This window comes from Hyperolius riggenbachi, chromosome 5 (genome assembly GCF_040937935.1).
Source record: "Hyperolius riggenbachi isolate aHypRig1 chromosome 5, aHypRig1.pri, whole genome shotgun sequence".
Classification (NCBI taxonomy): Eukaryota; Metazoa; Chordata; class Amphibia; order Anura; family Hyperoliidae; genus Hyperolius; species Hyperolius riggenbachi.
In genome coordinates, this window is record NC_090650.1 from 361,926,081 (window position 1) to 361,947,705 (window position 21,625).

General features: G+C 44.1%; 1 protein-coding gene across 1 annotated transcript in view; it reads right to left on the bottom strand.

Moving 5' to 3' along the window:
- Nucleotides 1-17,986: 17,986 nt before the first annotated feature.
- SBSPON (somatomedin B and thrombospondin type 1 domain containing) overlaps nt 17,987-21,625 on the bottom strand; it is a 28,494-nt gene continuing 24,855 nt past the window's right edge. The window contains exon 5 of the mRNA XM_068237506.1: nt 17,987-18,123. Coding sequence (XP_068093607.1) covers nt 18,006-18,123 — 118 coding nt within the window. The 3' untranslated portion in view covers nt 17,987-18,005. The remainder of the gene's footprint in view (nt 18,124-21,625) is intronic.

The following is a 21,625-nucleotide window of genomic DNA, read 5'->3' on the forward strand; positions in this document are numbered from 1 at the left end:
CAGATGGCAATCAGATAAAATCCCTAGATCAACATCATTAGGCATTACCTAGTAATTGTAGCCATGGATGTCTTTCAACGCAAGGAAAGCATCTAAGCCCCCTTTAACCACCCTGGCGTTCTGATTAAATCGCCAGGGTGGCTGCGGGAGGGTTTTTTTTAAATAAAAAAAAAACTATTTCATGCAGCCAACTGAAAGTTGGCTGCATGAAAGCCCACTAGAGGGCGCTCCGGAGGCGATCTTCCGATCGCCTCCGGCGGCAAGAAATAACACGGAAGGCCGCAATGAGCGGCCCCCCGTGTTTCGCTTCCCTCGTCGCCATGGCGACGAGCGGAGTGACGTCATGGACGTCAGCCGACGTCCTGACGTCAGCCGCCTCCGATCCAGCCCTTAGCGCTGGCCGGAACTGTTTGTTCCGGCTACGCTGGGCTCGGGCGGCTGGGGGGACCCTCTTTCGCCGCTGCACGCGGCGGATCGCCGCGCTGCAGCGGCGATCAGGCAGCACACGCGGCTGGCAAAGTGCCGGCTGCGTGTGCTGCTTTTTATTTGGTGGAAATCGGCCCAGCAGGGCCTGAGCGGCAGCCTCTGGCGGTGTTGGACGAGCTGAGCTCGTCCAGACCGCTCAGCAGGTTAAATGCAGGTATAGAGTTTGCCATAACGACTTCCTGTGGCAATGCATTCCACATCTTAATCACTCTAACTGTAAAGAACCCTTTCCTAAATAAATGGCTAAAACGTTTTTCCTCCATGCGCAGATCATGTCCTCTAGTCCTTTGAGAAGGCCTAGGGACAAAAAGCTCATCCGCCAAGCTATTATATTGCCATCTGATGTATTTATACATGTTAACTAGATCCCCTCTAAGGCATCTTTTCTCTAGACTAAATAAACCCAGTTTATCTAACCTTTCTTGATAAGTGAGACCTTCCATCCCACGTATCAATTTTGTTGCTCGTCTCTGCACCTGATGTAAAACTGCAATATATTTTTTGTAATGTTGTGCCCAGAACTGAATTCCATATTCCAGATGTGGCCTTACTAGAGAGTTAAACAGGGGCAATATTATGCTAGCATCTTGAGTTTTTATTTCCCTTTTAATGCATCCCAAAATTTTGTTAGCTTTAGCTGCAGCTGCTTGGCATTGAGTACGATTATTTAACTTGTTGTCAATGAGTACTCCTAAGTCCTTCTCCAAGTTTGATGTCCCCAACTGTATCCCATTTATTTTGTATGGTGCTAGACCATTAGTACGTCCAAAATGCATGACTTTACATTTGTCAACATTGAATTTCATCTGCCATGTATGTGCCCATATAGCCATCCTATCCAGATCCTGTTGCAATATGACACTATCTTCCTGAGAGTTGATGATTCTGCACAATTTTGTATCATCTGCAAAAATAGCAACATTGCCCACTACTGCATCTACTAGGTCATTAATAAATAAATTGAAGAGCACTGGACCCAGAACAGACCCCTGTGGGACCCCACTGCTAACAGTCTCCCATTTTGAGTACGATCCATTGACCACAACTCTTTGTTTTCTGTCCATTAGCCAGTTCCCTATCCATGAACACAGACTCTTCCCCAGTCCTTGCATCCTCAACTTTTGCACCAGACTTTTTGTGGGGAACAGTGTCGAAGGACTTTGCAAAGTCCAAGTATATCACATCTACAGCATTCCCAATATCCATATTAGCATTCACTACCTCATACAAGCTGAGCATGTTAGTCAAACAGGACCTGTCTTTAGTAAACCCATGTTGATGCTGAGAAATAAGATTATTTTCTACTATGAAGTCATGTATAGTATCTCTTAGTAACCCCTCAAATAGTTTGCATACAACTGATATTAAGCTTACAGGTCTATAATTTCCTGGATCTGATTTTTTGCCCTTCTTAAATAATGGGAAAACGTGGGCTGTACGCCAATCCACTGAGACTCTGCCAGTTGCAAGAGAGTCACAAAAGATAAGATAAAGGGGTTTATCTATAACTGAACTTAATTCCCTTAGGACCCGAGGATGCATGCCATCCGGGCTAGGTGCCTTGTCTATTTTTAATTTATTTAGTCTTGCCTTCACTTCTTCCTGCGTTAAGTATTTAATATTACAGTTAGAAGATTGAGACTCTTCCGCCTCTGTAGTTTGCAACAGTGCTGTTTCTTTTGTGAAGACAGAAGCAAAGAAAGCATTTAATAACTCTGCCTTACCTTGGTCATCCACCATTGAGTTCCCACCCTCATCCTTTAGGAGTCCTATACAGTCAACCTTTCTTTTTTTAGAGTTAATGTACTTGTAAAACGTTTTTGGGTTAGATTTGATATCCTTAGCGATTTGTTTTTCAGCTTCAATCTTTGCCTGCCTAATTTCTTTTTTACAATTTTTATTGCACTCCTTATAATTGCTTAGTGCAGCCTCGGTCCCCTCCTGTTTTAAGACCTTATAGGCATTCTTTTTCCTCTTCATTTTATCTTTAACCTTTCTATTCATCCATAGAGGCCTTTTTTTATTCCTAGACATTTTGTTTCCATATGGGATATACATACTACAATATTGATTGAGTATAAGTTTAAAAGCTTGCCATTTCCCTTCAGTGTCTTCCCCTTGTAGTACATTATCCCAGTTCTCCAAACTTAGTGCCTGCCTAATTTGATTGAACTTTGCTTTTCTAAAATTCATAGTTTTAGTGGTCCCGCTGCCCCGTGGCCTATCAGTCACCAGATCAAACTTTATCATGTTGTGATCACTATTTCCCAAATGTTCTTGAACCTGCACATTTGATACATTATCTGGTCTATTAGAAATGATCAGATCCAGTAACGCATTCCCCCTAGTTGGTTCAGTTACCATTTGAGTCAAGTAATTGTCCTGTAGTGCTGCCAGAAATCTGCTGCTTTTACCAGAATGGGTAGCCTCAATACTCCAGTCAATGTCTGAAAAGTTGAAGTCGCCCATAATTATGACCTCATTTTTACTTGCAGCTTTTTCAATCTGCTGTAGCAATCTCAGTTCTGCAGCTTCATTAATAAGAGGTGGCCTGTAGCATATTGTCGCCATACATTGTGATAGGGACATAATTTTAACGGTGTAATAACCGGGACATATGGGCAAATACAATACGTGAGTTTTAATTATGGAGGCATGTATTATTTTAAAACTATAATGGCTGAAAACGTTTCTTTTTCTTCCTGTTAAAATGCATTTACAGTAAAGTGGCTCTTAGCAAAATGTACCCCCCAAAGAAAGCCTAATTGGTGGCGGAAAAAACAAGATATAGATCAGTTAATTGTGATAAGTAGTGATAAAGTTATAGGCTAATCAATGGGAGGTGAACATTGCTCAAGTGAAAACGACGGAACGCGAATGGGTTAACTGACATTCATCTGCAGATCAGACAATCATCTGCAGATCTGAAAATCCATCCTGGTGGATCTGATCTGCAGATGAATGTCAGTTAAACGAGGTGTGTATGATGATCTGCAGATATCATAGACTATGAATGCATTTTGCAGGAACGGATCTTTTGCAGGAACCGATCTTTTGCAGATACTGATCTTTTGAATGTGTACAGCATCTTTGTGTGCAGCATCTTGCAAAGATCTGATGGGGAGTTCAGCTCCATAGAAAAGACTGTGTAGGTATGGCTCTCATACTACATGGAAGGAGGTAAAATTGGTCTGTGATCTTTCATTTTCAAAAGACTATGATCGGATGTGTGTATGAGCCTTTAGGGTCTGAGCACACTGCCAAGTTACTAATCGGATTTAGGCAACCCGGCTCAGCATGCGATATGTAGGGGGCATCAGGCAGTGCATAGACAGCACGGTCTGATGTGCACACTGATGCACTGCACAGCCAATGGGGCAGCACTGCAATGGATTGCACCAAACACCTGTACACAAAATGGATCCTTGGCCTAGACAGCCCCAAACACCTGCCTCAACTGACTTCCATCCAGCAAGTGTACAGCAAGGCTTCATTCTCTTGTGATCATACATGTACAAACTGGAATGTTTATCCACAGAAAAAGAGCCTTGCTATCAGTATCCATACACCACATGAGCTAAGCAGGAAGTCTGTCTCATGTCAAAAGTTACCAACGTGAATCAATACATTCCCCAGGAAGCAGCTATGCCTTTTTCAATGGATATTCAGCACTGTGATACGTTTATAAATCTTGTAATCTTGTGCTTTACATATAACAGCTGAGCTTAGAGCAGAACATTTCATTCAACGCAGACATCTCTCCAGAGCTGAAATTGTGCAACTACTGTAAGCCGCTATAAAGTACCCATTTATCATCAGCTCAATATATGGAGGAGTTGTAAACTGAATCTTCTACATTTCTTTGTGTTCGACTGTATAACAAAATACTCTTACGCCTTTCAACAAATAGATCTCATAGGTATTTTATAGGTCATCTCCATATCATGGAAAATATGCCTTCTTACACCTACAGAATCCCGGCGTCACAACCAGCTTGTATGGATGTATTAGCGGGGCCATTCTCAGCATTCCAGGAATGAAGACTCTGAGATCCATTACTCATATGGTGATAACACTACAGTGTACATATTACCCTATTACCCAGCAAGCTCATGGTGAACCAGAACTCCTAGGAGTGTTTAACCTTCCTGGCGGTAAACCCGAACGTAGTTCGGGGTAAGCCGCGCAGGAGGTTTTCTCAGGCCCTGCTGGGCCGATCTGCGTAATTTTTTGTTTGCTGAATGCAGCTAGCACTTTGCTAGCTGCGTCAGCACACCGATCGCCGCCGCCCCACGCCGATTCGCCGCTATCCGCGCCGCAGAAGAGCCACCCCCCTAGACCCCTGCGCTGCCTGGCCTATCAGCGCCAGGCAGCGCTAAGGGGTGGATCGGATCTCCCTTAGATGTCCATGACGTCGGTGATGTCATCCCGCCCCGTCGCCATGGCGATCGGAGGGGCTGGGGGCCCTAGGCTCGCTACATGATTTAAAAAAAAAAATCAAAAAAACGGCAGTGCTGCCCCCTGGCGGTTTTTAATAGACCACCAGGAGGGTTAAGGGGCTACAAAGGACTAAAAAGCCCTCTTACTAAAACGTGATGCAAAACAAAAGTTTTCCTTCTTAAAACAGAAGGCATTTGCAATATTTCAGATTGAAGTGAGCATATCTCCAACGATGCAGCACTGCTGAATATGCAAATCATCCTTTGTTGTCTTTGTAAGCTAGCCACACCTCCAGAACCCTGGGAATGCAATGATGTGTCAGCTTGTTAATTGTACAGAGCAACAATAATCCAACATGCATACAGACTGTTTTGGATTGGTTGATCCTCATCAGTGCATGGAATGAGTTAATGGGGCTCTATAGGGCAGGACTTGAAACACCCAGAGTTACAGATTACCCAACAAACTCATAGTGAACTAGAACTCCTAGGAGTGTGTAAGGGGCTACAAAGGACCAAAAAGCCCTCTTACTAAATTGTTATGCAAAACAAAAGCTTGCTTCCTTAAGACAGAAGGTATTTGCAACAAAGGAAGATTTCCATATTTAGCAGTGATGCATTGTGGGAGACATCATATGCTCACTTCAATCTGAATAATGGCAAGTACAATCATAATCATCACAAATACTACTGTATAGTAATTATTTTCTTTTTTTTCCCCACAGAATGACCATTTAATTAAATGGGAACCGTGCTTAAAGGATACCCGAAGTGACATGATGAGATAGACATGTGTATGTACAGTGCCTAGCACACAAATAACTATGCTGTGTTCCTTTTTTTCTTTCTCTGCCTCAAAGAGCTAAATATCAGGTATGTAAGTGGCGGACTCAGTCCTTGCAGACAGGAAGTGACTACAGTGTGACCCTCCCAGGGGCAAACCCAGGATTTTCAAGGGGAGGATTCCTGAAAGGTCTCCCTCAGCGACGCACAATACAGTATAATAATATGGTAGGACATCATGCTGGGTATACATAATGCAATTTCCCAACCGACTGGCAACAGGATTGATCAGGAGCAGTTTGGATACAGATAATAATGAGGATAGCCAACATTGCTAATGAAGGGGAAAGTGAAGCATTCACACAGCAGGGCACAGACAGGGCTGTGCTTATACCTGACTCTGTTAAGTTCTCCATAGATGCTCCATGCTCTGCACACACACTGCTGCTACATCCAAAGTCAACTGTAGTAGGGAAATAAAGGGGGTGGGGCTGTGAGCTGTAGGATGCCTGGGGCTGTGAGCTGTAGGATATTCTGGGGTATCAGCATGTGCCTGTCCCCAGACACTGTACCAGCCCTGGTCTGAGGGACGATTCTGGGCAGCTGTAATCCCCCCCCCCCCCCCCCCCCCCCGCGTTTGCCTATGCTCACTGATAAGAGATTCCAACCATAAAACACTTTCCTAGCAGAAAATGGCTTCTGAGAGCAAGGAAGAGATAAAAAGGGGAATTTCTTATCAGTGAGGGTCACACTGTAGTCACTTCCTGTCTTAGTCAGGACTGAGTCAGCCACTTACATACCTGATATTTAACTCTTTCAGGCAGAGAAAGAAAAAAAGGAACACAGCATAGTTGTTTGTGTGCTAGGCACTGTACATAAACATGTCTATCTCATCATGTCACATGTCACTTCGGGTATCCTTTAAAAAAAACAAAACCAGATACTTTCTTAAGGAGAGGGAAGGCTCTGGGTCCTAATGGGCCTTCCCTCTCCTCTCCCAGTGTCCTCGGTGCAGTGCTGTCCCCGGGAGTAGTATTTGACTAACCAGCCCTAGGCAGCTGAGCAGGAAAAATCAATACAGCCACCTCCTTTGTTCATTCCTCCCTCCAATCAGTGGCACACTTTGGTGCTGGCTCCTCTCTCCCTCCAATGAAAACAGAGAGGCAGCCGAGGGAGCCCGCCCACACAAACCCATCTAACCAGGAAGCAGCAGCAGTGTGCAGGGGAGTCAGGGCGCGTTTCCACTTGAGCGGAAACCGCCGCGAATCCGCAGAGTTTCCCCGCAGGCAAATAGTGCGGGGAAACTCTGCCATAGGGTGCAATGATAACGCCGGCCGAATCGCTACCGCTAGCGATTCGGCCGGCTTTTCCATCCGAATCGTCGCGGGAGGCTGCGGATCCCATAGCCGTGCATGGCACGGCTGATGGGATTCGTCTGCTTTCCCCGCAGACCCAGAAGAGAAGACGCGCGCCGCTCAAGTGGAATCGCGCCCTAAGAGAGCCACGTGTAGTTGTATACTGCTCTGTCTTTACAGCATTAGATCTGTTCTGTAAATGGACTTTAGGGAAAAACGGAGGCGAGAGGAGTAGAAAGATCCCGAGGATTGAGAGTTCTGTAGTTTATTCTCCTTGTTCTCCTCTGAAGCTATTTATTTTATCTCTTTTTATTGCGCATATTAAGCATTAAGATCCAAGCTGCATCCTCACGGCATAACAAGGTATTTATCCCCCTGAAATCCCAGGGTAAAATTCTGCATTCACAGAATTTATCTTCCTGGTAGAGGCAGAGCTGTGCGCAGTAGCTCTACCTCTTATCCAGTCAATCTCTTCTCCGCCTCTCCCCGGCCCTCTCAGTCTTCTTTCACTGAGAGGGGCGGGGAGAGGCAGAAATCAGCGGAGAATGACTGAATAAGAAGAGACAGAGCTACTGCGCACAGCTCTACCGGGCAGCAAAAGCTGCGACTTCAAAAGTCGTGAAATTTTGCCCCGGTATTTCAGGGGGCTAAATACCTTGTTCTGCTGTGGGGATGCGGCAAATCAGCTTGGATCTTAATGCTTAAGGTAATTACGCAATAAAAAGAGTTAAAATAAATGGCTTCAGACTCTTTAAGTACTGTGGCATTGAAAGAAGGATCAGTAAGCCGCCACTTTTTTAATGAAGTACTGTTATCACCTAAAAGCTTGGTACCCACTACAGCTGGATCTCCAACTGTCAGCAGGTGTGCACAGGTACATATTATGACAGCGCCGCTCAGTCCGGCGTGGGGAGAGCCGAATGACGGCTTTCCCCACTGCCGCTAAACTCCGAGGCGGCGTTAAATACTATTCCTCCTCTGAGTTGTAGCAACTCGGAGGGAGATGTAATTCGGGGTCTGGCAGCCGCCAGAGCCTCGAATTACCGCTACGTGGGGCGCGCATAGCATGAACTGATCCGAGGTGCGCACAGTGCATTGTCCACTCCGATAGTCTGTTTTGGTCCAATAGGAGTCTGGAACAGATGCGTTTCCACTATAGGCTTTTAAGACAAATGCATCTACTCTCTGGAAAAAAACATGCCAAGTAAAAATGGATCCTATAAACAATACATGATACCTGAACTTGTGGAAACGGTCAGTTTTTAGTCCCAGTGGGAACTGTGCCTGAGGCCTGGAACCCTCTACAAGTCACTAATTGCGATCACTGTTAATTTGAAAGCGATTTTATGGGCATTTGTGGTGATTTTGGTAGCGAATTTAAAAAGTGTAAGCTTTTTGCCAGCGATTGTGATAGCGATTTGCGATTAGCGATTTTAATTCTGATTGGTCTTTTCAAATTATTATTCTTTTGTTTCAAATATTATTATTTTTTTACAGTATGCAGTAATTCAAAATCACAAATCGTAGCGATTCATTGGCGAGCGCTTATATATTTTACATTGGAGCGCAAACACTCCCAAAATGATTTCTCTAATCGCAATTTGTCCTGTGGAATCTGTCCCATCCATTTACATTGGCAGAGCATTCAGAAAAATCGCTAGCAATCGCATGTTGTGGGAGCAGAGGATGTTCAATGGGAAAAATATGCACTTTCTAGCATCAAATATATTGCTATTGCTATATATATATTCTCCCTGCGAGTCAGTCCCACCCATGTCAATGAAATAATTACACCAATGAATCTACTTTTATCTGTTTTGGATCCAATGCTTATAATTAGCAGTTGGGATAAGCACAAACCACAGCAGTGTCACCCTATCTGAGGATATACACTCAGGGCTCGTTTCCACTATAGCGAATCCGCATGCGGGCACTGCATGCGGATTCGCATACTCAATGTAAGTGGATGGGGCTGTTTCCACGTGTGCGGCAGCGTTTTTCGGTGCGGGAAAAATCTGCACGACAGGGTCGTCAGATTTCGCATGCGGCAGGAATGCGGGCGAATCGCCGCTAATGCATTCAATAGGGAAATCGCATGCAGCTTTGTCATGCGGATTTCCCCGCGATTTCGCATGCGATTTTGCATGAAAGGCAATGGAACTTTACACAGGCAGTGACATGGTTAAATTCGCCTGGCTCCTTGCCATGCGAAATCGCATGCGAAATCGCGGGTAAATCCGCATGGGGAAACGCAGCCGCATGCGATTTCTTCAGCGGTGGAATCCAGGCGATTTCGCACCGCTACAGTGGAAACGAGCCCTCAACGATCTCTGTGCTGAAGTTTATTAACACTTCCTGTACTGGAAACAATATTAGACTTATGTCTCTTCTCCTAATGTTTTATTTCTTAGCTGTACTACACACACAAATCATATCATATATTTTTTTCGCTTCAGTGTTTCTTTAATGCTGCTCATAAAGCTGAATTACAGTCTGGCATAACATGGCATATAATACAATAAACACGTTGATCTTATTTCCCTACTCCTTATTGCCACTATGGTTATTCAACCTGCCTTTGTCCTAAAACAATGTCATCTGTGTAAAAATCAGAATCTTCCTCTCTGATCACAGTGCAGCACAGGGTGGGATTAGCCTCTGCATGGGTATGCTTTATCCAGTTTAATGAAAAGGCTATTTAGTGAGCAAAATGAACTGCACTAAGTGCTAGCAGTAAAGTTTGGTGCCACAGAATCTCTGTGCTGCATTTGGTTGGCCTTGTCTCCTGCACTTAGAGATTAAAGAACAATCTCCCGGCAAGGAAGGCTTAAGGGGCCCATACACTGGTCGATTTTAGCCTTCAATCGTATTGATTGATTAATTGGAAATCGATTGCCGTTCGATTGGCAGATTGATCGATTTGTGGCCAATTTCGATCGATTTTGATCTATCTGACAGGATGGAAGATCTAGGTCGATCTGCTGCTGGCAGCAGATCGATGGCCCGTAGAGTTGCATTGCATCTAATGGCCCAAAAATGCATTTAGATCGATTTTAAATAGATTTCCAATAGATTTCATTCTGAAATCTGTTGAAAATCTGTTCCTAGTGTGTGGCACACATCAGATAGATTCCTGTCAGATTAGACTTGACAGGCATCTGACAGAAATCTATCTGATGGTCGAATCTGCTGTAAATCTATAAGTGTATGGCCACCTTTAAGCTGAATACTCACCACCCAATGGAGGAAGATGGATCCAGCAACACTCCCCTCTTGTTAAGCATTCCATGATCCATCTTCTGGCCGGCGGTTGTGCGTGACGTCACACGGCGTTACACGAAAAGCACGAACATAAGGTCAATCGATTGCAGTACTTTGTGCGGAGTCCTTGGGGATTTTATGGATCCACCATGATGGTCGTTATCGGCACATGGTGCTAAACGACATTCACGTGATCGTGTACGTGTACCCACGTCGCGAAAAACTATTGTTCATTGCTCAAAGTATCGCCGGTCGTCTGTAAAATCGTCAGGAAAATTACATAGTGGGAACTGGCCTTTATTCTACTAAGGGCCCAGGGCCGGTCCTAGACTTTTTGCAGCCCGCCCCCAGTATAATAATGCCCCCCTCCCAATAGGTAGCCTTCAGGGGGTAGCGAGCAAGAAGGGGGTATTGGGAACAGTGGCGGGGAGGGGGGTGTGCGTTCCACTCTCGTCACTCGTCACATCGGCAATGCTGTCCACTTACAGTACAGTGGGCAGCATTGCAGGAAGTGACGAGAGTGGAACACGGAAGAAGTGAGTCCTCCCAACCCGCTGCCTGACAATATACGCTGATGCATTAATAGCCGGAGGGAGGGCGCAGGTCGGGGGACTCAGGCCCGGCGGCCCCTCTCACACATGGCCGGATGGGTGTCACCCCCCCCCCGGATTTGCCGCCTGAGGAACCCGCCTAATCGGCGGACCGGCCCCGTTTCCACTAGACTTGAATCACCATGAAATCAAAAGGCTGTATACGAACTGTGTGCGTGGAAAAAATATGCATGATTCATATTGCTGCAGAACACATCTAGATGCAAATGTGTGGGTGCCGTATCCATTTCGTAAACTAACACAGCACCCCAGTCAAAAAAAATTTCAAGCACTTTGAAAAAAAAACAAGACTTTGTTCCCAGAAGGTATAATGCTATGGCTAATTTGTTGCAGCAGAAAGGACACTCTGACTGTATTTCTGCAGTAAGGTGGTGATAAGCTGTTCAATAAAACAATCAATTTAACAAGGGATCAGATCATTTTAAAGCGGACCTGAACTCAGAACTTCCTCTCTGCTCTAAAAGATAAGCAACAGCATAATAACCTTTAAAGAAAAACAGGTATTTTCTACAGCTGATACAAATCCTGCAGTAAATCTGCAATGTGTCCCTACTTCCATGGAAGCAGAAAAAGGGTTATTATCCTGTGTTTACAAATCAGCTGCTCTGCCAAGGCAGTCAGCTGACACAGTTGATAGATCAAATTACAGTTGTGATTAGTCACAGATAAGGGGGAATTAAACAGGCTAAACTTTCTAAATACATACAGGGTGTATTTCTCTATGGTTCCCTGTCCTGTGCAAGTTCAGGTCCACTTTAAAGTCTTCTGCTGCACTGAAGAAGGATCAATGACATCTGGTTGATTTTCAGCATGTGATAGTGCAAGCAGATTGGTTAAAAAAAAAAAAGATCAAACTTGCTCCACATCATTCTCTTGTACAGGACTGAGCAGTACAAAAGGATGTAGAGTAGAACGTCTGATCAGATCAGATTATTATACAAATCCAGCTGAAACTGTACTGCCAGTGGTGGTACAGATCACATTCAAAATTCTTTTTTTTTTTTTTTATTTGTTCCCATAAAATGTTCTTTTTCTATCAGTCTGCAGAGCAAATATTTCTCTTTGACTTAGGCAAGAATGTATTACCATAGTGTAAACATCCATGAAAACATAAGTGTCTAGAGGCCGAACCAAACACCACTTTTGTAGCAAACATTTTATTACGTTTTATCTGTGACAGTTTATGTGTGTACCTTTACTGCAAACAACTTTACACGGTATGCATTGTTTCTTTGCTGTGGTACATCTAGCAAAAATATTTGAATATTGACAAACAAGGATATAAAATAGTTTTGGGCCCTTTTTCATTGCTGCTTGCGCTTGCGTTTACGAATGCACTGCGTTGTGATAGAGCAAGCAGCAATTTCCACTTGCTGCTGCTTGCTCCATAGCCGGCGATTGCGTTCGGGGAGAAAGCTACACGCACTAGTGGGAAATGAGATCGGCAAAATGGCTGTGATCCACTTTTTGAAGGGTATCGCAGCTAGTGGAAAAGGGCCCTTATCGACAACCTAGAAGGAATGCATGTCTGAATTACCCGACTCATAACACGTATTGAAGGCTGTAAACACTGTGGAATATAAGGGACTCAGTAATGTGAGCTGGTCATAAACAAAACAAAAAACATGATGGTGTAAAAATGTGCAATTCTCTTTTGGGTCATAGTAGACCATAGTGAGCACTGCAAAAAGCTTACTAGCAGTTGTATTACTGTAGTAAACACCTGCAGTGAGAATGTATTGTAATATATCTATGCGTGTACTGTCACAGTTCACAGCTGGTGCATTTATTTACGTACAACTGCTACATCACTAACCTTTCAGCAATACTCGCCATAGTCTGATGCAAAGCAGGATCACCAACAAGCTAAACTAGAGTAGTTCCTAGGGCATAGTGGCCATCCAGGGGCCTTACTGCTGCCATTAAAGTCTATGCCCCCAACTCAACTTACCAAAAAAGCCAGATGCAAAGCAGCCGGAGTCAATATTGCTACATAGAGCCCATTTCATCTTTCTTAATCCATCTCTGGTCTAATGAGTCCTGGGTATATTTTGCAAACTGTTACCATGTAATTTCAGAAATGACTTGATCTTGGTCAGAATGTGTGTGTCACTGTTCTCCAGCCCTCGGGAACCTTAGTAATTCAATCCTGCATATTTCTGATCTCTGTTGTGTGCTTGCATCTTGAATTCTGCTCCTGACTGAGATGCCGGCAGTGATGTAGCAATAGAGGAGTCAGAGGTTCTGAACGCACAACAGCCCCGGGACCTGAGAGGCCCACATGAGACCAGGGCCGGATTTATACTCTTTGTGTCCCTAGGCCAAGTATGTTGAGGCTCCCCTTTCTTGTGCTGCAGGGCCCCTGATTCCACGTGCAGTCCCTCTCTTTCATGAGCAGCTCCCTTGGGCATCAGTTCCCCTTTTTAATGTGTTGCTCCCCATTTTCTGCCTCCTCTTTCATATGTAGGAACCCCTCTTTCATGCCCAGGTGCCCTTTTTGGCTGAAGTCACCCAAGGCCAGGGCCTTTGAGGCCTTTCTAGAAATCCGGCTCTGCATGAGGCCCTCCTCTAGTCACTGCAGTAGCTCATTATTGGTGCTGTATTGGTAATAATCACTTCTACAGATAGTGGTAATCATTAAACCATTCCCTTTCCTTTGCTTTCACCTCTCTCACACAGTGGCTGTCCTTAGAAAACTGGTTTTGGTCATTTGTATCATATGATTGATACACAGTGGCCCATACGTAATTCACTTTTCCTAGGAGATTATTGTTTATCTTCTGTTTATAATAACTTTTCAGCTCTTTGCAGTTAAAAAAGTACCAAAGTAGGTGAAAAAGTACTGCCAAAATTATGTTGAGTATTTTCTTGCTTAGTAGTGGTTTATAGGGCATTTTACTGATAAGATAAGAAAACTTAGGAGAAAACATTCATTGGATCAGGCCCATGCAGTGCTGGGGTAGGAGGTGTAAAAATGTGCACTTTGGCCCATGGCGCTGTAGCTACGCCACTGGATACAGGGATTGGCTTACTAAAGCTGGACTACATTGGAAAAAATCAATGAGCTGGAGCTTTAAGAAAAAAAAATGATCTGCAGATAGGTGAAGCATGCAGTTCTTGCCTGGCTCATAGCAAACTATAGTGAAACTTCCTAGAAGAGTATTTTCATATACATAAGGCACTGACATCAAGAAATTTCTTTCAATAAGTCCAGGCAGTCTTGCTGTAATAAAAAATATGTATCACTGCGCATGCAGACTCAGTCACAAATGTTAATTTACAAAATGTCCAGCATCCTCCTTGTCTTCTGATCTTGGTGAAGACTGCAAAAGGTTTCGTTCCTAGCAGAGTTCTTCTTTAAAAACATTTTGGAACATGTCTTTAGTTACTTCATTGAACTCCAGCCTGACCTTCACCGCAGCCTTCTACCACATCACTCTTCCCGCATCATTCCTACCTTTCTTAGCTGCCCATCATATTTTATATATTTGGTCCCAGCATTTAAACAGCAATTAGAAAAGCAGCAATACATTGGTTGGTTGTGGCCAAGATTTCTTTCCATGCAGCAGAAAGTCGCAGAAGAAAAGATACAATATGAAGATGAGCCTTTACGTGTTGCCCGGAATGGATGTGGACTACTCACTAACCACAATGCTAAAATAAAGCTGCAAACACCACCCATGTGTGCTCTGCCTATAGGTCCCTCACTAAACTTGTTGGTCTGGCTGGATAGTGTAATGGGTAAGAACCCAGGCTGCGTGTGTATTGACCAGGGTTTGAATCTTGGCTCTTCCTGTTCAGTAAGCTTGCACCTATTCAGCAAGGATTCCTTGGGCAAGATGTCCTAATGCTGCTATTACCTACTGAGCACGACCTAGTGGCTGCAGCTCAAGTGCTTTGAGTCCACCAGGAGAAAAGTGCAATATAAATGTTATTTATCTTGCCAGGGAGGCCAAGGGGCAGAAACCACAGGACGACAAAGGCCTAGCTACTCATTGAAATTATTAGTCAGTAAATCAATCTAAAATTTGATTGGCCCAATTCCAACCTGCATACAATTTGCAATAATTCTGCATGCCAATCAGAATTATTCCTCATTGGCCATCTCTAATGAGCACTAGATATCAGTCCCTTCTCCTCATAGAAGGTAAAGTGAAATTCACCCCAAATTACTTAATAATAGCAGTAAATACATGGCCCACTTGCCTGCCTTCATGCCAAACTTTCGCGTGCGGCCTACCTAGTACCCACTGGCCAGGCACCTGTCCTGCAGCACCACACTGCCGGCTGCAGTCTCCATAATGCATGTACCACAGTGTGGTGCTCATACATCTGGCCTGTAGATGTCACTGCTCTACTTGCATTATTTTATAAGATTATCTAGACTGTTGTGGGTCATTGGTTCCTGTTCTGCCTGGCTGGAGACACAGAGGAAAGTCACCATGTATCTAGAGAGCTGGTGAGTCCTGTAAATAAACTTTGTTTCAGTTATTCTGCCTCCGTGACCACTGAACACAGCACACAGGAAGTCAGCATGCCACTACCCTGGCCAGATCTGTTTGGAGCTGGCTATATATGCATCTCAGGCCTTAGGCCCGCTTCACATCTGCATTTTTTTAACACAACCGAAACGTATACTGTACAAACGGAACGGATGTGAAAGGATCCAATGTTAACCTATTGGACCATTCACATGCGTTCCGTACGTTCCGTTCCCCAGACCAAAAAAAATGCAGCAGGCCCTAATTTTCCAGACCGCTCTGCCGAGCGGAACGGACAACAAAATGCTGCTGCATTGGTGCAATGGAAAACAAAAGGTTTCTTCACACTAGTGAAGAAACAGACCGTTCCACGGGGACTGGGGAGATGTGGGGACGCAAACCTGAGCGGTGGGAGAGTGAGGGAGGGTGCAACAGCCAGGCGGGTGGGTGAGCGAGGGTGAACAGGGCCGAAATACATACCTAAAGGCTGGCGGTAGAGGCTTCGGTCTTCTTCCGTGTCATGTGACTATGTGACGCGTCATGATGCGCTGTGTAATCACAGCGCAAGAAGAGGAAGCCTCTGCCACTGCCATTAGGTATGTATTTGCTGGTGAAATCCGATCCATCGGTGATCAGATCAGTTTTCACAATCCGTTTGCCAATGTGCACAGAGCCATCCGGATCCGGTGAAGCGGAGACCGGATCTGCTCACCGGATCCGTTTGGCTCAATATTTGTAATGTGAACCGGGCCTTAGGAAATGGTTTGCATATATGTGTGCTGGCCACACTACCACTAGAGGTATGGATCTGGAATGGCCACATACCAAAGTTTGGCAAAAGGCAGCTGAGCAGGTAATGTGTTTGCTAGGGACCTTCAATGAGATGCAATCTCGCTGACCATCCCTAGTGTTACTGTTAACTTATATTACCTCATTACCTCTAAAACTGGAATTTCACTTTAAACATGTGGTAAAGCCCTGAGGTGTATGACGGTTCAATATAAATAGATAATATGTTAGTGTGCCATTCTGTTTAACCAAACCTGTAAGGAGAAAAAAGGTAAAGATTAGATACATACCTCAGTAGAGAGAACACCCTTAGATATTCCTGACGCTTCCCGTGTCCTCCTCAAACTCACCTCGCTTGGTGTGTTTCTCTTTCTCTCTGTGGCCGCGCTCCAGTCTGTGTATGAGCATGGCTGTATTGCACATGGGAGTGCACAGCCCTGGCATATGCAGTACACCATGCTTATACAAGGAGGAAAGCGCAGCCCTAAGCCCTTGTCAGATATATGCTTACAAGGTCCCAGCACCGGATCAGTGGGATGGAGGAGTGAAGCCTCTGTACTATCCAGACTTCTTTCTACTGAGATAAGTACTGTATATTTTGGACTTTAAGACTCACTTTTTCTCCCCCAAGAATGGGGGAAAAAAGTCGCAGCGAGTCTTATAGTCTCCAAATGCAGGAAGTTCCTGACTTGTGAACGCCCGCCAATACGAACCTCCGACCAGCCGCAATGTCGGGGACTCCCTGTACTGTGCCCATGCTGAGGGGGACACAAAGGGGCATAGAGGAGGACACAAGGGGGACAAGAGGTACAAGGGGGCATGAGGTACAAATGGGGCATAATCCACAAGATGCCCCATTACCATGGATGCACCATTTTTTCCCTTCGTTTTTGTGCTCTAAACCTAGGTGCGTCTTATGGTCAGGAGCGTCTTATAGTCCGAAAAATACGGTAACTAATTTTTACTCTTTCATCCTTACAGGCTCATGTTAAAGGAAAGCCTGTAAGCACATTTTTGTTTCTTGTACGGGAAAATCCCTTCCCTCTCTAAAGGCTGTATTATTACCATTATTCTGTATTTATACAGTGCTGACATTTTCCGCTGCACTTTGCAGAGTACATAGTCATATCACTAACTGTAAGGATGTGTTAGCTCTGGCTTTGCTGCTGGTTATGTTTTAGCACGTTCCAGCATGCAGTGTGAAAGGCGGTGGAATCCAATTAAGGACCAATAAGCAGAAAGCTTCTCCTCAACTTGCTCCAGGAATGAATGACCTTGCTCTGCTCTTTCTTCATCTTTTAGCTCAAAAGCTCCAGATCAAGCCAAGTTCAGTTGACTGCATGAAATGATTTGTCTATGGTGGTTTGACAGCTACTACAGACATGCATTTGTAGACAAAGACATTTTCATTATAAACTACCCATTCATTTGATCAGGGAGTCCACGTTACTGTGGCAGTTCTGATGTCTGTGTTGGGGTACATTGTAGGCATTTCAGAGCTCATGTATTGACTCTGTCCTCCTGCAGGACCGCATTTTCAGTGGGATGTCTGGCCATTCATGGTCCCATTTGCTATTACTGGATATTATTCCCATGAAAAGAGCACATGCTGTGATGATTCCATAGGGCAGGGTACGCAAGGTATGCCAGTATTAATCACTGAGCATTGTCCTATCAATAGATTCTATATTTACTGTTTAGTACTTTTGCCAGTACTGCAGGCTTTTTTTTATTTTATTAAAAATAAAAACATTAAAAATGATTGGTGGGCTACAAAGGTATAAAAGTGAAGGCTATGTATTATGTAAATATAAAGCTGTGGACGGTGGGGCATGAACACTTGTCAACTTGTCTCGCTCTCCTCCAGGATCCGTAACACCTGGCATTGCCCACTGCTTGCCAGTGAAGAATTTGGTCTCTAAAAATAAGCACACAAAATGAAATGGTCAGTGGTGTTGGACGTATCAACATGATTATTACCTAAACTGCAGTATAGTAAAACAACCACAAGATGTCACTGTCTGTAAAATAATGCAACGATCTCTATGGCATTGTTATTTCCTGTATTCTCTCTGTATTCCTCTCTGTTGTAAGTAAGCGGCATTTCCTGATGGTGGTGTATGGTTTATGTCTGCATGTTTTTCTTCAGCAAAGAGTTCTAACTTGTTATACTGGGTGCCTATCTGCCTGTACAGACCACTCCGCTCCATCAAGTGAACTTTATGAATATTCATCTTTTTTAAAAGTGTTAGTATATTTATATAGACGTGTGCGTAAAATGTCTTAAAGGGAACCAGAGAGGAACTCTCTTTAAAAACAGAAAAAGCTTTTATACATACCTGGGGCTTCTTCCAGCCCCATCAGCATGGATCGCTCCCACGCCGCCGTCCTCCGCTTCCTGTATCGGCGGTACCGGGTCCCGTCACTTCCGGCGGACGCGGCCAATTGTCCGCATGAGCAGGGGCTCCCTCCATACCCTTACGCGTGCGGCTGCTCAGTATGCAGCTGCACGCGTACGGGTATGCCGGGAGCCCCTGTGATGCGGACAATTGGCCGCGTCCTGCCGCCGACTGGCCGAAACTACGGGACCCGGTACCGCCGGATACAGGAAGCGGAGGACGGCAGCGTGGGAGCGATCCGTGCGTATGGGGCTGGAGGAAGCCCCAGGTATGTATAAAATCTTTTTTCTGGGGCCTCTGGTTCCCTTTAAATATGTGAGCCCTGATCAATAATGCAATATACTTGCATTATTTATTTTCCCCTGCTTAAGATATAGGCATGGAACCCCCAGACTGTCCAAAATAAATTGTTAGACCATTCTTATTTTAATGCTATATAACAGGAAGGTCAAACTCAAATACAAAGTGGGCCAAAATTGTACACTGGGACTAAGTCGCGGGCCAACCTCAATCTGCACTGGCCACCTCTTCACTTATAAAGTTCCTAGGTATCTAATGACACCTCTCCCCATACAGTTCCCTGGTGTCTAGTGGTCCTCCTCCCTCCCCTATTCAGTACCCTGGTGTCTAGAGATCCACACCCTCCCCTATACAGTTCCCTGGTGTCTAGTGCTTTCCCCCTACCTCCCTGATTATGGCTTCCCTGGTGTTCTAGTGCTTCACCTCCAATATAGCTTCCCTGGTGGTCTATAGTGGGCCAAACATAATGCAAAGTGGGCAAACCCCTTGAGGGCCAAATTGAATGGTTCTGAGGGCCAGATTTGGCCCACGGGCTGGAGTTTGACTTGTATGCAATACAAGCGATGATGTGTGCTATTGGAAAATGTTCTTTGAAAGTGTTGCATCTGCTTTTGCTTTTGTAAATTTACTACCTACACTCATTATCATCTCTCTACTGAAGCGCTTATAACATCTGTAATGGTTAAAGTGAATCGGAGGTGAAAATAAACTGAAGAGATGAACAATTGTATCTATCCTACGCCTAAAAATGACATTTGTTTTAGATTTCCCATGGTTTTATTTTATGTGTAAACATTTACAAAGTAGATTTAATGTTTTATTGGCTCTACTCAATGGCAGTTTATAAATAAGTCCAACTAAGAACTTGTTCTCTGCAGGAAAATGTTTTATTGCTGTAATTACTTATCAGAGAGGGTTACACTATAATCCAACACAAGACAGAAACTGTCACTTGCATGCCTGAAGGTTAACTCTTTTTCAGGCAGAAAAAAAAAAAAAACGAACCCAGCCTAGTTATTAATATGCTTGGCACTGTACTTACACATGTTTATCTCATCATGTCACCTCAGGTACACTTTGATTACTAATGACTTATTTTTTTTAATGTGAAAAATTGTGGTGACAAGCTTGTCTTTTAGTAGAGTTGAATTCAGTAATGTAGGTAGATTGAAATAGGAACCAAGACATCATTTTAAGATATTTTAAGAACCCTTGAATTGGTATTAATTCAGCATTTTTTCTTTCCTCTAAAACATTCTTTAAGACATAAAACATACTACCAGAGAAAACTAGTAGCATTCAAATAGTTAAATACAGCACTTTCTTTTTCAGTGAGAACCTTATCTACAATGCTGAAGTTGAGGAAGTGATTACCTTGTTTTATTTTATTTTCAGCCACTATTAGTTATCATTGCTAGCAGCGTTTCGGCTAAATACAAGCAGAAAGTGTACACAGAAGACACATTCTCACTGGATACCTTATAATAAATAAATACAGCAACTATGCAATAAATTACAATGACAGCTTTCAGAGCAGATAAACTGAACTTTTGTGAACTTGTAATTTGTAAATGGACAATAATACTTGTGCACAAAAGCAAATTTGATGGGTGATAAAAAGCAGGAAAACATGTTTTTACTGAATTTTATGTCAGAGTTTAATCCCGCTTTAAGTGTAGCTACACTGACAGTTTAAGATTTTTTATATACTAATAAAAGTATGCCAATTTGGATAGCTGTGGAATATGAAAAGGTTTATAAGGTGTAGAAGGTGCACAGAGGTTTATAAGGTGTAGAATGTGCACAGAGAGCAAACCAGCTAAAGGTGGCCATACATTAGCCGACCAACCAACCAATCGACCATCCAATTCGATTATTATAATCGAATTGGATGAAAATTGGTGCTGCTAAGTGCATGCCCGACCGACAAAGCGACCAACTTCGGGACAGAAAATGGCCGCACGGGCGGCGGTATGGTGGTCGATTTGCGAACGAGCGACGAGACGACGAAACCCCCGCCACTGCCACCGCAATGTATAAATGTATGTAGTGTGTGCATTTATTCCTTACCTGTCCGGTGTCAGCCTCCACGCGGTTTCTGTCCATTTCGCCGGGTTCCGCATACACGCTGGTGGCGCATACCGTCTGACGTCAGACGCTATGCGCCGCTAGTGTGTATGCGGTTGTTACCTGGCGAGATGGACAGACACCGTGTGGAAGCTGCTACAGGACAGGTAATGTATACATGCACACACTACATATATTTTACATTTTGGGGGCAGCGGTCGGGTGGACGCGGCGGGCTCAGACAATTCCCTGATGATTTCATGCTGAAATTGGTTGGGAATCGGCCTGTAGTGTATGGGCAGATTCGACCAAGAGACAAATTTAGCCCTAATCAGATTTGATTAGAGATACATTTGTCTCTTGGTCGAATCTGCCCATAATCTTCTAACGTATGGCCACCTTAAGAGAGAAACGCAAAATAGTGACCTGAAAGCAAGACAGTAATGTGGAGACAGTGAAGACAGAAAAAAAAAGCATTATAGAAAAAGTTCCAAACAAAGATAGAAATAGCAAAGTACCAGAACAGGAGCAGAGTGAAAAGTGACATAAACAAAGATCAGAGAGAGCAAAGTGCCAGACACAAAGATCAGAGTGAGAAAAGTACAAAAAAACTGAGAGAGTAAAGTGCCAGAAACAAGAGCAGAGAGGGAGAGA